Source organism: Leptidea sinapis, chromosome 32 (genome assembly GCF_905404315.1).
Source record: "Leptidea sinapis chromosome 32, ilLepSina1.1, whole genome shotgun sequence".
NCBI classification, from domain to species: Eukaryota; Metazoa; Arthropoda; class Insecta; order Lepidoptera; family Pieridae; genus Leptidea; species Leptidea sinapis.
In genome coordinates this window covers 8,397,781-8,411,091 of record NC_066296.1, presented here as the reverse complement: position 1 = coordinate 8,411,091, position 13,311 = coordinate 8,397,781, and the positions used below count along the sequence as shown (strand labels likewise).

Sequence of the window (13,311 nt, the reverse complement as noted above, 5' to 3'; positions counted from 1 at the left end):
TTATTAAAATTAATTTTTGTATTACATTCTATACACCGCTAAGTACTTTATATCTAAATACTAAAAAATGGTGTGTCTAACATTACTGAACACATTTATAAGAAAAAATAATATCACACGAAAATTGCAAATCATTGGCAAATTTCGTTCAATTTACAGATTTCAGCCAAGCGAAACTTTCTAAGAAAAAAGCGATTCACTCGATTGTATGAAACGTGCAGTCATTGATAGATTGACAGGTGACAGCTATAATCTGGTAAAAAATTGAGGTTACCGAGATTCATATTATGGGTGTAGATACAGTCTTGTATGCAACTGTTGATAATTAGGTATTAAAACACTCATGTGAAACTATAGCATAGTATAAAACTGATTATAATCCACATTCGTGTTATAATACCCCTTATTACACAACAGTTGCATAAATAACTACCCTATACCCTATGAATACATAATAGTCTGCTAACTTAAAGCATTGCTAATTCTCACTCTGTCTTCTTCTATTGCCCTAAGTCAGAATGAGAAAAAACACTCCTTAGCGGCTGTTTTAAGTTAGCGGACCATTATGAATAAGGGGGCTAGTGTTGTATTGTGTAATTAAGGGATTATATCAGTATTTTTGTGTTTTATTATTTATATTCCCCTTCTAAGTATGTGTAGCGTATTATAACTAGTGAAAAAGTGTTTCTCTGAACAAGGTACTGTACTTAAATTATTTAATGAACTATTTGTTACAGTCACACCCCATACGCCAAGGTATTTCACGATGGTAGTATCAATCGATTTCTCCACTAGCACCACCCGAATGGACTCTCAACGTGTAACGTAACTTGACGGGCTATTATTTTGATAACAAAAAAACTTCCTAAGCCTATAATATTATTTGGCCGTCTATTTTATTTAACTTTCAACATAATGGGTGAGGCATGGGTTTATCTTGCCCTCCATTTTTCGACGCTTATTAGCTTCACCTGTATGTATGTTTGTTTGTAAATGACTCATTTGGGCGCGATTTTGACCCACTTTAAACGGCCAGATTTCGTTTAAACTTCGTAGATTTATGGAGGACCGATGACAATACATTAATTTGATAATTATTTGATATGATTAATTTGATTCCATTTTTCAATTTGTTTTGTCAAATGTTAATTTTAAATTTCAAAATAAATTTTCAGTTTTTTAATTCGGTTTTCTATAAGTGTGTTTTATAGTTTTTTCTTCACTGTTTATTAAGCTGTATGTTAATGGTATGATCGAGGCGCTCAGCAAACAGCATGTCGGTTGTCACATAGATGACGTATGGTTCAAAATCATAAGCTACGCGGACGACATGGTTCTGCTGAGCGCTTCGGTCTGTGGACTTGTTGTAAGTTGGTAAGCACTTGTGAGAGCTATGCAGCTGAACACGGGCTGATTTATAATGTTAAAAAGAGAAAGTGCATGGTCTTTCAGGGAGGGCCTAAGAAAGTAACAGAAATGGCAACTATAAAGCTGAATAGAATACTGTTAGAAACGGGTGATCTGTTTAAATATCTTGGCCAATTGGTAACACCTTCCCTGAGGGATGATGCAGATGTTGAGTGGGAACGAAGGGCGATGTCGGAAAGAGCTATTATGGTGATCCGTAGGTTTGCAAGGTGCTCTTCAGATGGTAGGATTACTCTTTTTAGGGCCTACTGCATCTCATTCTACACTTGCAGCCTGTGGACTGACTATACCCTTCCAAAATCGGGAAGTGCAATATGTCACTAGATTTTTCAGATACACCAAAATCGGAAATGCCGTACGGCACACTACACCCTGACCAAGTTGTGACCCTCATTTGATTTATAAGGTGGTTTATTTTGCATGGTCTTATAGCCTGTTTCAATAGCTTTCACAAGCAGAATCTATTAATACACGTAAAATAATACGCATTGACATTGACGCTGCGCGGGGGCACTTGCCGATTTCGTAAGATTGAATCGTTCGACGAAACTCTTTTTATGTTTTAAAACTACTTTTTTGGTGTATCTGAAGAATCTAGTGACATATCTTCCACTTCCCGATTTTGGAAGGGTATAGTCAGTCCACAGGCTGCAAGTGTAGCATGAGATGCAGTAGGCCCTAAAAAGAGTAATCCTACCATCTGAAGAGCACCTTGCAAACCTACGGATCACCATAATAGCTCTTTCCGACATCGCCCTTCGTTCCCGCTCAACATCTGCATCATCCCTCAATTATTATTAAATTATTTAATTTAATACACCTTTACCTTTAATATTAATAAAATGCTATTATCTATATGTGCTACCTATTGATAGGTTTTAAGTCTATTATTATTATTCTACCTATTTTAGGTTTGCATACGAGGAGTAGGTATTAAATTAAATTTTTAGTTATTTGTTACTTTTCAGTTTTTGAAGTCGTTTTTTTAAACGTAGTATTTTTTTTATTTTTTACGTTTTAGTGTCAGTTAATAATAATATATAATCAAGCTGAATGAAAACTCAAAAAAAAAGCCGTACACAAAAACAATTATGTCATCCAGGTAGACGAAAACTTTCATATAAATGTTCATAAAATGAAAACTACTTGGGCAAACTATGTACTAAAACTACGCATCAAATAAAAGGAGAACTACGAAAATCGGATCGAAAATCTCAGAGCAATCGGTGTACATACATAAAAAAAATACCGATCGAATTGATAACCTCCTCCTTTTTGAAGTCGGTTAAAATCTTCATGATAAAGAGAAAATAACAATACAAAAGTATTGAAATAATTTATTGAACAAATAACAGTGTTATTGGCTAAACTGAAACAAGAGTGATTTATATAACATAAATACATCCAAACTTAAGTTCGTGGTTTAGACCACGTTTATGTTAGCATAAAACAGGATGTTTAGACAACTCCAGAAGAATAAAAACCAGGTTTATTAAGTGTAAACATTCTTACATTCTAGTGTCATCAGCCTTATGCGATTCATGTGCATAATAGAATCCCGCAATTCAAGAAAGGGACAGGCCGCCATCTTAATGAGTCATAAAGACGTCACTTCCAGGCAGACACTTAAAAAATCTAGCTAGTCAAATGTATTGCGTGCAATCTGACGTCCACCTGATGACGCTGGCGTTAACAACATTCCGGTCACCACTCCGACTCGCAACGGGACTACGTATATCAGACGTACTGATTTTAAACCCAAAATTAAATATCCCGTGGGACAAACGCTGTTTTACATATCATCTTGCTGTCCGTACTGGGAGTACTGTTACTAAAATTACACTGTCAGTCAGTTTGTGTGTATGGGACTGATGGATTTTGCTATACACCATTATTTTATAATTATTATGTACCTACTATTTTCAACGAGATAATCTAGTTTCATCCAGTGCAGCAGAACTTCATTATTGACATTTGAACACATCATTAAAAAATATATCATTTACCTAAGGTATTTCAAATTACTTTACTATTCAAATTACGACTGTCGTTTTGGGGATAAATTTCTTGCCGTATAATTTTCGTAGCACTGGAATTTCTTGCCGCATAATTTTCGTAGCACTGGATCAATTTCTTTACGCATAATTTTCGTAGCACTGGATCAATTTCTTTACGCATAATTTTCGTAGCACAGGATCAATTTCTTTACGCATAATTTTCGTAGCACTGGATCAATTTCTTTACGCATAATTTTCGTAGCACTGCATTAATTTCATTACGCATAATTTTCGTAGCTCTGGATCAATTTCTTTACGCATTATTTTTGTAGCACTGGAATTTCTTGCCGCATAACTTTCGTAGCACTGGATAAATTTCTTGCCGCATAATTTTTGTTGCACTAGGATGACTTCCTAGAACCGTTTTTAGGGAAGCGTCTTTCCCATTGAAAGATTTCAAGTGACCTGAAATATGGATTTACCAAGTTTTGCTTTCTGTTGATAGATAATGTTTCGTTATTAACCTACACATACATCAGTCAATATACACTATGGCATGCTTCGATTCCAGTGAATTAAACAACAACCATTATTCATTCTGGTACTCCTAAACATCCTGTTTTAATGCGTCAATGATCTATGAGAGGACTTCTGTCTGGGGTAGTAGACTGTAGTGGTGATAGGGTAGTGCATATTGGGAGCGTTGGTAATGGTCTTGATGCTGAAGAGGACTTTTTCTGCGTGGGGAAGACATGTCACCACCGCCACATTCCGAATTGGATTCGATATTTTCTGCACGATCCGACCTTCTAATTGAAGCTGAAATAGAACATACACAGGCTTACAAGCAATTCTTTTTCAAAGTCAAATAAACTTTAATCAATTAGGCTTAAACCAAGTGGTTTTGAATCGTCACTACAAATATTTCTTTTATATTACTGAATTTACCATATGTTCGTAAAGCTTGACCGTTGAGCTCGCGAGACGAACATAATATAAGAAACTCAACGGCCACTCTTTTTAATCAAATAGAGTATTTTACAATGACTCTAATATACATAACAAATTAGTTTGTAAAGTGCTGCATCCAATATATGAGTCGTGTTTACATAATATAAACTATTTCATGAAAAGTAATAAATAATTAACTGTATAAATATAAATTACTGTATATTGGATGCATCAACCTTTTGAGCTTGAATTCATTGTTTGTGTAAGGATGCTTCGTGAACATGATGGTCACAATTAGTAATCGCATCCAACAAATACAATGATTTATTAACTATAACAGGTTTTAGATTTCATTTCAATAATTCAATTTTGGATGGATATCTCTTAGTTTTAAAAGTTATCTTTTGGTGAGTTAGGGATAAATTATCAGTTAACACCGTTACGCAAATTTGACACCCTGATGTTAGCTGGTCCACTGGAGTCCTGTATCAGATACAATTAATGGTCTAGGTGCTATATCAAAGGTATCTGATGCCTACAACAAATGTTAAGTTTATATCAAAAAATATAAAATGGTATCTTATACCTCGTAACCCCGAACTTCAGAAAGCGCTTTTGGAATATGCCATTTAACAAACACAGTGTGATCAGAAACTCGCTTCAGTTTTAAAAAGGTTACTTTCAGTTCATCGTTGCTGTAGCGGCTAGCAATTTCCTGTAATAATTTATGAGTAAGTTACAATAATTAAAAAAAAATTAAAACCACATTGAGTTATCTCAATCTGCTCCACAGTAAAACATGTCGAAACGTATTCATAAAAAGGCAGATATACGACAGAACCATTTTTTAAAACAACATTTAATATTATTTATAGATAATGCCTGAACCGCGGCTGGGATTTTATTACAAGTGAATACATTTACCCTTAAAGCTATTATGTCAATCAATCAATCTAAATTACCTCGTTCGAGTGAAATGGTAGGTATGGATAAGAAAGACCAATAAGCGAACGGTTTGCCAGTAACCTGAAACTAAGTGACCACCACCTCTGCAATTGCATGCAAGGTACATTCTCTTGCAACACCAGAGGCACCACAGGAGCGTTGCTGGCCTATTAAGTGGTAATACGTTCTTTTTTTGAAACGTTCCTTGATTCTCGAGTAGATTGATTGTACGATATAAACCGAGATCCTAAATCGACATCTGATGCAGAGGTAGAAAAATACGTTAATGCTTATAACAATTCTTCGTGAGAAACCACATTGTCAACGAAATAAGATCTTACCTCCGAGATACATTCTGGATTCACTTGTGTCAGACTAAGTTTAATCTTTTTCAATTCAGATTTTAAAACTGCAGCGCACGATAATTCATTTAAGCACACAATTATGTGCTCTTTCATTTCTTCCTATGAAAATAAAAAATAAAAATTTAATATAAACTAGGCCACCCCAGAAAAGTTTAAAAGTAACTAAACCGTAATATCTAGACAGCTGAAACATTGACAGTGTATTGCCGCTTTAACAAAAACTACAATTGTAAATTCCAAAATAGCCATCTATCCAAAGTAGTATGAAACATCAGCTCTTCGATTACCAATAAGGCTTGACTAGGCCAGAATATATGTATGGTGTTCATATATAATATACCAAATGCGTAACTAAAATTACCGACCTATCGCAGCAACTGCCACAGCCTGTATTGGCATGCTTAGCGTCGATATATCGAGCGACGTTTAGTTCCGTGGTCACTTGGAAGAGAAGGCGAAACTGGCCTCTAAAAGCAAACGTCTGGCATTCCACAATCGCGCGTTTTGTTAGAAATTTCTTGCCTCGCACAGCCACTTTGTGGAATCAATTACGGGCTGCGGTTTTCCCGAACAGATACGACTTAGGGACCTTCAAGAAAAATGTATACTCACACCTTAAAGGCCGGCAACGCATTTCTTGACACCCCGTTGTTGCGAATGTTCAAGGGCGGTTGCCTGACCTCTACCAATCCCGTGAGCCTCTTGCCCGTTTGCCTCCTCATATTAAAAAAACAACCCACTAAAACTGAACTTACTTCACCATCATTTGACATATCAAAGTGACCTGAAAACGATTTATAGGGACGCTTATAAATGCGTCTACCCTTCTAAAGAAGAAGAAAGCTTTCTTGAGATTTCTGGTCTTGGTGGAATAAATGAAATGCATTTAAATTTTATTTATATTAATGTCCAAGCCGAGCTTTTGTAATCTGTACAATAATATTCGTCTCGAAATTTGAGAACATTAAATGTTTTCGTTTTAAATTAATAATCTCGTACTAAGAACTTACCAAACCATGCATCAGGCTGTATTCCTTATTATCCCTTGATATCAGTTCCTGTGATAATAAACCTGGTTGCATTTCTTGAGATATCATTCCTAATGCTCTTTTCACTTCTAATTCTATCAGAGTTGAAGGAGCTATATGCTTACGATTCTGATTCTGGGTCGATTTTAAATATAAATTCTTCTTAGTGATATCGCAAGACACCTTAAGAATTGCTTCGTTGCTTTTCTGTAAAATAGTTTTGTGTTACCATAATATTATTAATTTCATTAAAACGAGTAATTCAGTTACGCATCAACACAGACTTTGAAACTTTTATTAAGTCAATAAAACTATACCTTATTACCTTTATATTTTCCATATCCAATATGTCTGAATGTGCAAAACTAACATTGATTCCTTTGCAAACTGCTATTGAATTCAAACCATTTACATCGGTAGTTACATCCTTAAAAAAATTACATGACACACACGACTCTGTTGTATTTAAGATTTTATCTTCTTTTACTGTTGAATCGATGCTTGTTGAATTATTTGATACTATAGTTTTAAGCTTTTCATCAAATACTGCTGGCTCAGTAGAACTATCGATGACTTCTTTTCGTTGCAATGTTCGTAATGCAATCAATTGTTTTGTGGTATTTAATATTTTTGATCGGTTCAGATTTCGAATAAGTAGTTGGCTCTTTTTATTAGCTTTAGAGCTGTAATTCAAGTAAATTTTGTTGCTTTTTTTAATGTTTTCTTTTGTGGGCTTAATAGTTAATTTACTATTTAAATTATTACTGTCGTTTTCAGGCTTGCTATCTTGATGTAAAATTTTAGTAGCACTAAGATTTTCAAGCAAATTATGACTTCCTAAAATCGGTTTTAAACCAGCGTCCTCACTATTCGAGGATTCAAAACTGTTACATTCAGATATTTTGTAACAGCTTCTTTTAGTATATTCTGAATTTACCAACTTTTGTCTTCTATTTGCATTATTTAATGAATTTTTATTATTTTTGTCGTATTTAGTAATTTTTTTGAATTCACTTCTAGGTCTCCAATCATCGTCCCAATTTTCAACACTTTTTCTATAGTGGGTTGCATTGACACCGAGAGTTATTGCTTCGTAACTATTTTTTAAGCTCTGTGACACACTGACAAAGTTTTTATTCGCATTCTCGTATGTATCCAAAATTACATTTAGTCGATTTGAAAAACTCTGTGCCTCGCGCAAGGTATTCTCAATTTTCTTATAATTTAAATTATATTCTTGCGTACAAAAAACGTTCATTAGACAGTTTGTATTTTTATTGCCAATATTACTTTTTGTTTCTAAATTATTGCTCTGTTTTTCGATCTGTGTAGAACTGGGATTGTTACTGTCATTTACAGACTTACCATTTGTATTGATGATTAAATTGTTGCAATCATCTAACATGGGAAGGGTTACGTCTTGCTCAGTTATTTTTAAATAGTTCTTCGGTGCGTCTTTTTCATAAGACATTTCATTTGATACCGATCCCCTTTTTTCTATAGTGTGAAGGTCACTATATAAAGAAATTTCATTCAGTAATGAGGATACTTTACGTAAGCGTTCGCTATCAGATATTGGTGTATCTATTATTTTATCTCGCGAGCAATAAACAATGGAACTTCTTGCACTTATGTATAAATCAGAATCAATATCATGCTCCACGGCAACTCTATTACAGTCAAAAAAGTTACGTGAAAAAACCGGGGAAACTGGTGTATATGATATTTCCTTAGTTTGCTTAATCGCACTTGGTTCCATAATAGTTATATATTGCGATTCTCCTAAAATTGAAAGTGATTGTTCTTTAAAATCGCTCTTGATATTTTCGAATTGAGCTTCATTTTCAAAAGTTTCGAATGTATTTACGAGTTTAGGAGATTTCTTCATTTTCGAGCAATCCACAGATTCACATGATTTGCTTGTGACATTTTCCTTTTTATGTGTTATAAAGCTAGCATAACGTGTAACATTATTTAAATAGATTCTATTTGAGGTATCTATATCTTTACTATTCATGCAGTCACAAACGTTACATACACATTTCTCTGATCCATTACAATGTTTTCTATAAATATAACATTCGCAAGGTTTGTAATCACAAGAATTGGATATTTTTGTTGGTATATTACTTTTACAGTATGATATCATCTTTCTATCAAAGTTGCCCTTTCCTAAACGAGCCTGACACGTGATGCATTCACACTCAATACAATTGCATTGGTTACTTATTTCAATGTTGGAGTTACAATAGATAAGGCTATTGCCAAATATTGGCGCATGGTAATCATCATTCTGAAACCTGCAATTAAGGAGTTCACAGTCAGGAGGAAGCTTCTTTGAATTTATCCTTACGCTTGGATAGTCCTGACTGTCGCAATGTAGTGGAGATGCAGAGTCAGATTTTTCCCTAAGAATATTTTTTGAATCAGATTTGTGCGCACAAATTTTCGCTTTTGTATTGCCCTCGTCTTGCATATAGAACACATCATATTTTCTTGCGGCGTTCCTGTGTGGAGATGACAAATTATTGATATACAACCTCCTTATGTCGTACTCATCATGATCTCTTTTTATTGGTTTCCTCATCACACTATTCTGAGTTTCACAAAGACAGTTCGTTCCGCTACTACACATATTGTTTGTACAAATTTCACAAGGACAAAATTCTTGTGTAGCGGTTGCTATAGATCTTCCGTGTAGATTGGAAGTGTTGTTGTAATTGTGGGTACAGTTAGAACATTCACAAGGGGAGCAATCACAAGTATTATGTTGTACAGAATATTCAGCCTGCGCAACAGTGTGCGTTGTCGATATTTGTATGCCTGATAACTTGCACTGAATACATTGGCAGGGCGAACATGTACAAGCACTTGAATTGAAATGGTAACGATTGTTCTTTCTGTTGCTATAAACAGGATTAAATTCTGGTTCGCCTAGTTTCTTATGTAACAAATCGTTGGAAGCAAAACTAATTTTGCAATCGTCGCAATAGCAAGACTTACACGAGCATATTTTTGTATTGTTATCTCTTGAGGATAAGAAAGGCTTTACAGAAATGCATTCGCATATTTTGCAGCTGCACTCCTTGTAAACGTTTCGGAGGCGAGTAAATATATCAGGCTTTGTTTCAGTTGCGGGTTTAGTTAAAAGACTACGTGCAGTCGGATAGTCATTTAAACCATCCAAGATGATTTGCGCACTGAGCTCAGCTGTTGTATTGTTCACGACCGGCGGCTCAGCGGTAGGAATATGGATGCTTGAACATTTTTTTCTTATATCCGAAAAGTAAGAACCTGTATGATTTTTCAGTTTGACTTCATAAGTTTCGCTGTCATGACAAACGTCAGATTTAACTAATTTGTGCCAACTGGAATCGTTTCCAGTATGCTTAGTAATCATTTCTTTAGAAGAATTAATGTTTTTGGATGATTCAGATATCAGTATTGTTTTATTCTTCAGTGCGTTTTCCTTAGCCCGATTAATATTATTTTTAAACTGCTTGCACTCTTTGCAAGTGCGGGCATTACTGGAGAAAGCACTTCGTATTGCAAAACATTCAGTTGAATCACATTCCTTACACGAACAGACGGAATGATCAGCTAAATCTTCTTTATTGTCACAATAATTTTCGAGTAAATTTCTTTTTATATAATTCCCTTGCATCACATTATTAATTTGGTTCTTTGCCATTATTGTACTGCGGTGTAGTTATGGCACGCAGTTCTTATGATATGAACTGGTAGTTCTTATGATCTGAAAGGAAAATTTAGTAGAAATGAGAATGCCAGAAAATGCTTTTACTATCGACACATAGATATTTTTCGTAAGGGGTTCATAGTTAGTTAATATATAAGTAATATTATATTGAATAGGTAATAAGGTATATTATATATTTGAGTAAAAAGATATGAATAGAAACGTAAGTAGTCAGTTTATGTCAAATATATCGGAGTAAGTTGTCTGAAAGTTTTCGGTCAAGGGAAAAAGGCACACCTTTAAACAACTAAAATAATATTTAATTAAGATGAATAACCCTACTTTCTAGTTGGAATAAGTACCATGACGAATTCGTTATTTAAGTAAATTCAGTATATAATTTCCTATAACATTAATAACTTTTGTTTCAAAAGCTCATAACTCCATCCCTTAAAATAATATTTCTGGAGGTTTCCTGAAGCCCTATCTAAGTATTATGGTTCCACCCCTAGCAAACATATTTTCGCTCTATGTGAGTATGTCGACGAATTAATTTGAGCTAGCAGCGATGAATATAAGAAGTGGTGAGTGATGTTGAGTCAAATAATTTTCTATCGAATTTACAATTTGGCTACCACCTATAAAAGTATGATAGTTCAATATTTAGTTATTAAAAAAATATAATATCCTTATATTAAGGATTGGTCTCCACTGCGCTCCAACTAGATAACGCAGACGTAGTCGCAAAGTGCGGCAACTTGTACTACGCCCAAATGGGTGTAGGTACTCGAGTCAGTCTTGAACAATGTGTGACATTGACGTCAACGTGCCATATGTTCTGTTAAACTTTGCAAATAATTGAAACTAAAATGCCGGGTTGAGTAGCAAAACATTCTAAAAATAACAAAACTTGAAAGATGCCATTGAGTGTGAAGATGCCACGCTCACAAGCATCTAATAGTTGCCGTAATAAAAAAGCTATTGTTCTTAGGTAGTGCGGTATCTAGTTGGAGCGCAGCGGAGACCATCTATATTCTTAGACCTAGTCATACTTTGTTTCATACCGCCTAACCTACATATCAAATAGAGGGTAAACGACAAGAGGGGAACAATTGAGTGGTGATTTTTCCATCACATGAAGAAAATACTAGGAAACAAGACTTTCACCTAAAGTAAAGTATTTTGCCCTGCTCATGATAATGAAATACCACCCAGGATTCCTGATTGAAACAAAAATTCTTTGCGTCATCGCAATAATTATTGTGCTCGTCAATTTGAGACTTAAGATGATAAGACTCATTAGCCCATTAATTTAAGTTCAAACCGAAGCAATAATGGTTGCACTTAATTACTGTCGCAAACTAGACTCTCAACTGATAAAAACTTTTTTTTATAACAATAAGGGACGAGACGTACAGGAAGCAGAATGCAGTGCCGCTCAGGATTCTGGAAAACACCCAAAAGTTCTGTGCGGCACAACAACTGCGCTCGTCACCTTGAGATATAAGATGTTAAGTCTCATTTGCCCAGTAATTTCACTAGCCACGGCGCCCTTTAGATCGAGACACAGCAATGCTTATACATTATTGCTTCGTGGCAGAAATAGGCGCCGTTGTGGTACCAGTAATCGAATCGGTATGCTGTGCAAAGGTGCCTCCTACTTGATAAACTTGTTTACTATAAAGACACCAATAATATATCTGTAAAGAGATTACCTTGGTTTAAAGACATTTCGAAGCTTACACTGTATTCATATTTGATTGGTTTTGTTAATATTAATGTCCGACATTTTATTCGCACCGTTACATCGACATTACTTTGACAGAAGTCAAACAGAATTTTAATCTTCTTTATTGGATTATGCAAAGAGGATATAAATACTTCGTAATAAGAGACAGGACTGCCCAAGTAAAAGTTAAAATTTAGTTTAGTACGAAACGTGCAGTTATTTGGCATAAGTTTAAATTGTAGTAATTACAGTATGGCAATTGGCCACGAAGTATGATCCGTCTAAGTTTGAATGCGAACAGTTGCATAGAACGTAGTGGATTTCGGCTATCTCCGTTTTTTACCAGATTATAGCCGTCATCTATCAATGACTGCATGTTTCATACAATCGAGTGAATCGCTTTTTTCTTAGATAGTTTCGCTAGCCTACGGGCCTACCATGTACCTACTGTTATTGCGATTCAATTGACTAATATCCGCTTAAATAATATCATTTTTGGTTTCAAAACGCAACGCATATGGTTCGAGTAATAGAGACAGACTTATGCAACGACTGTACAGCGTCATCTCATTCTCACACCACGGACCACAGACAAACTTTCTTAAATTCGTCCATAAGCGATTCAAACGCCATTCCGTTATTGGCACTTAATGGTACGAATCTCAGCGATTCAGTTTAGGTACCTAAACTAAACTACATCGGAATTGAATCGCTAATTAAAAGTTAATGGTGGGCCTTCTGCGCTTATGTTTTGAGGTTAGCTGTTCACATACACTTATTCAAATTACAATTTTGTTCGAAAGCTAGTTGTTGATAGTAGTTGATATGAATGCGATTTTTGCACAAACAAACAGACAAAAATCACTAAAGGAAAATATGTATAAATTTTATTTTTGAGAAAAACTTTTGATATATGATGTATATTAAGGCACTGCACGCTCACGATTTTATCAACGTTCCTATAAATTTGTAAATTTTGAAATAAACAAATAAATTCGCAAATATTATTTGGTGCTTTGTTGGTCACTACTAAGACCAACTGTCCAATAACAGAGTGAGGAAGTAATGTGCGGTGAGTTGCGGAGTGTGGGCCGAGTTCACGCGACTAGTAATATACTGAGCAGGACGTTCAATTGATTTTAACTGATACGCCCTGCCCATTACAATGCTG

General features: G+C 35.0%; 1 protein-coding gene and 1 long non-coding RNA gene across 2 annotated transcripts; both read right to left on the bottom strand.

The window, feature by feature from the left end:
* Positions 1-2,749: 2,749 nt before the first annotated feature.
* LOC126974508 (uncharacterized) lies at positions 2,750-7,625 on the bottom strand. Its single transcript, XR_007731529.1, has 5 exons — positions 7,040-7,625; positions 6,697-6,921; positions 5,663-5,785; positions 4,963-5,091; positions 2,750-4,244 (listed from the first exon to the last, which is right to left on the bottom strand). It is a non-coding gene; the product is annotated as an uncharacterized LOC126974508 (long non-coding RNA).
* Positions 7,626-7,630: 5 nt separating this feature from the next.
* LOC126974326 (uncharacterized) lies at positions 7,631-12,230 on the bottom strand (the record flags this gene model as incomplete). The annotated part of the gene is made up of 2 exons (XM_050821785.1): positions 12,127-12,230; positions 7,631-10,468 (listed from the first exon to the last, which is right to left on the bottom strand). A coding segment is annotated over exon 2 (2,775 nt), but the record flags the coding sequence as incomplete, so codon positions are not given.
* Positions 12,231-13,311: the final 1,081 nt, after the last annotated feature.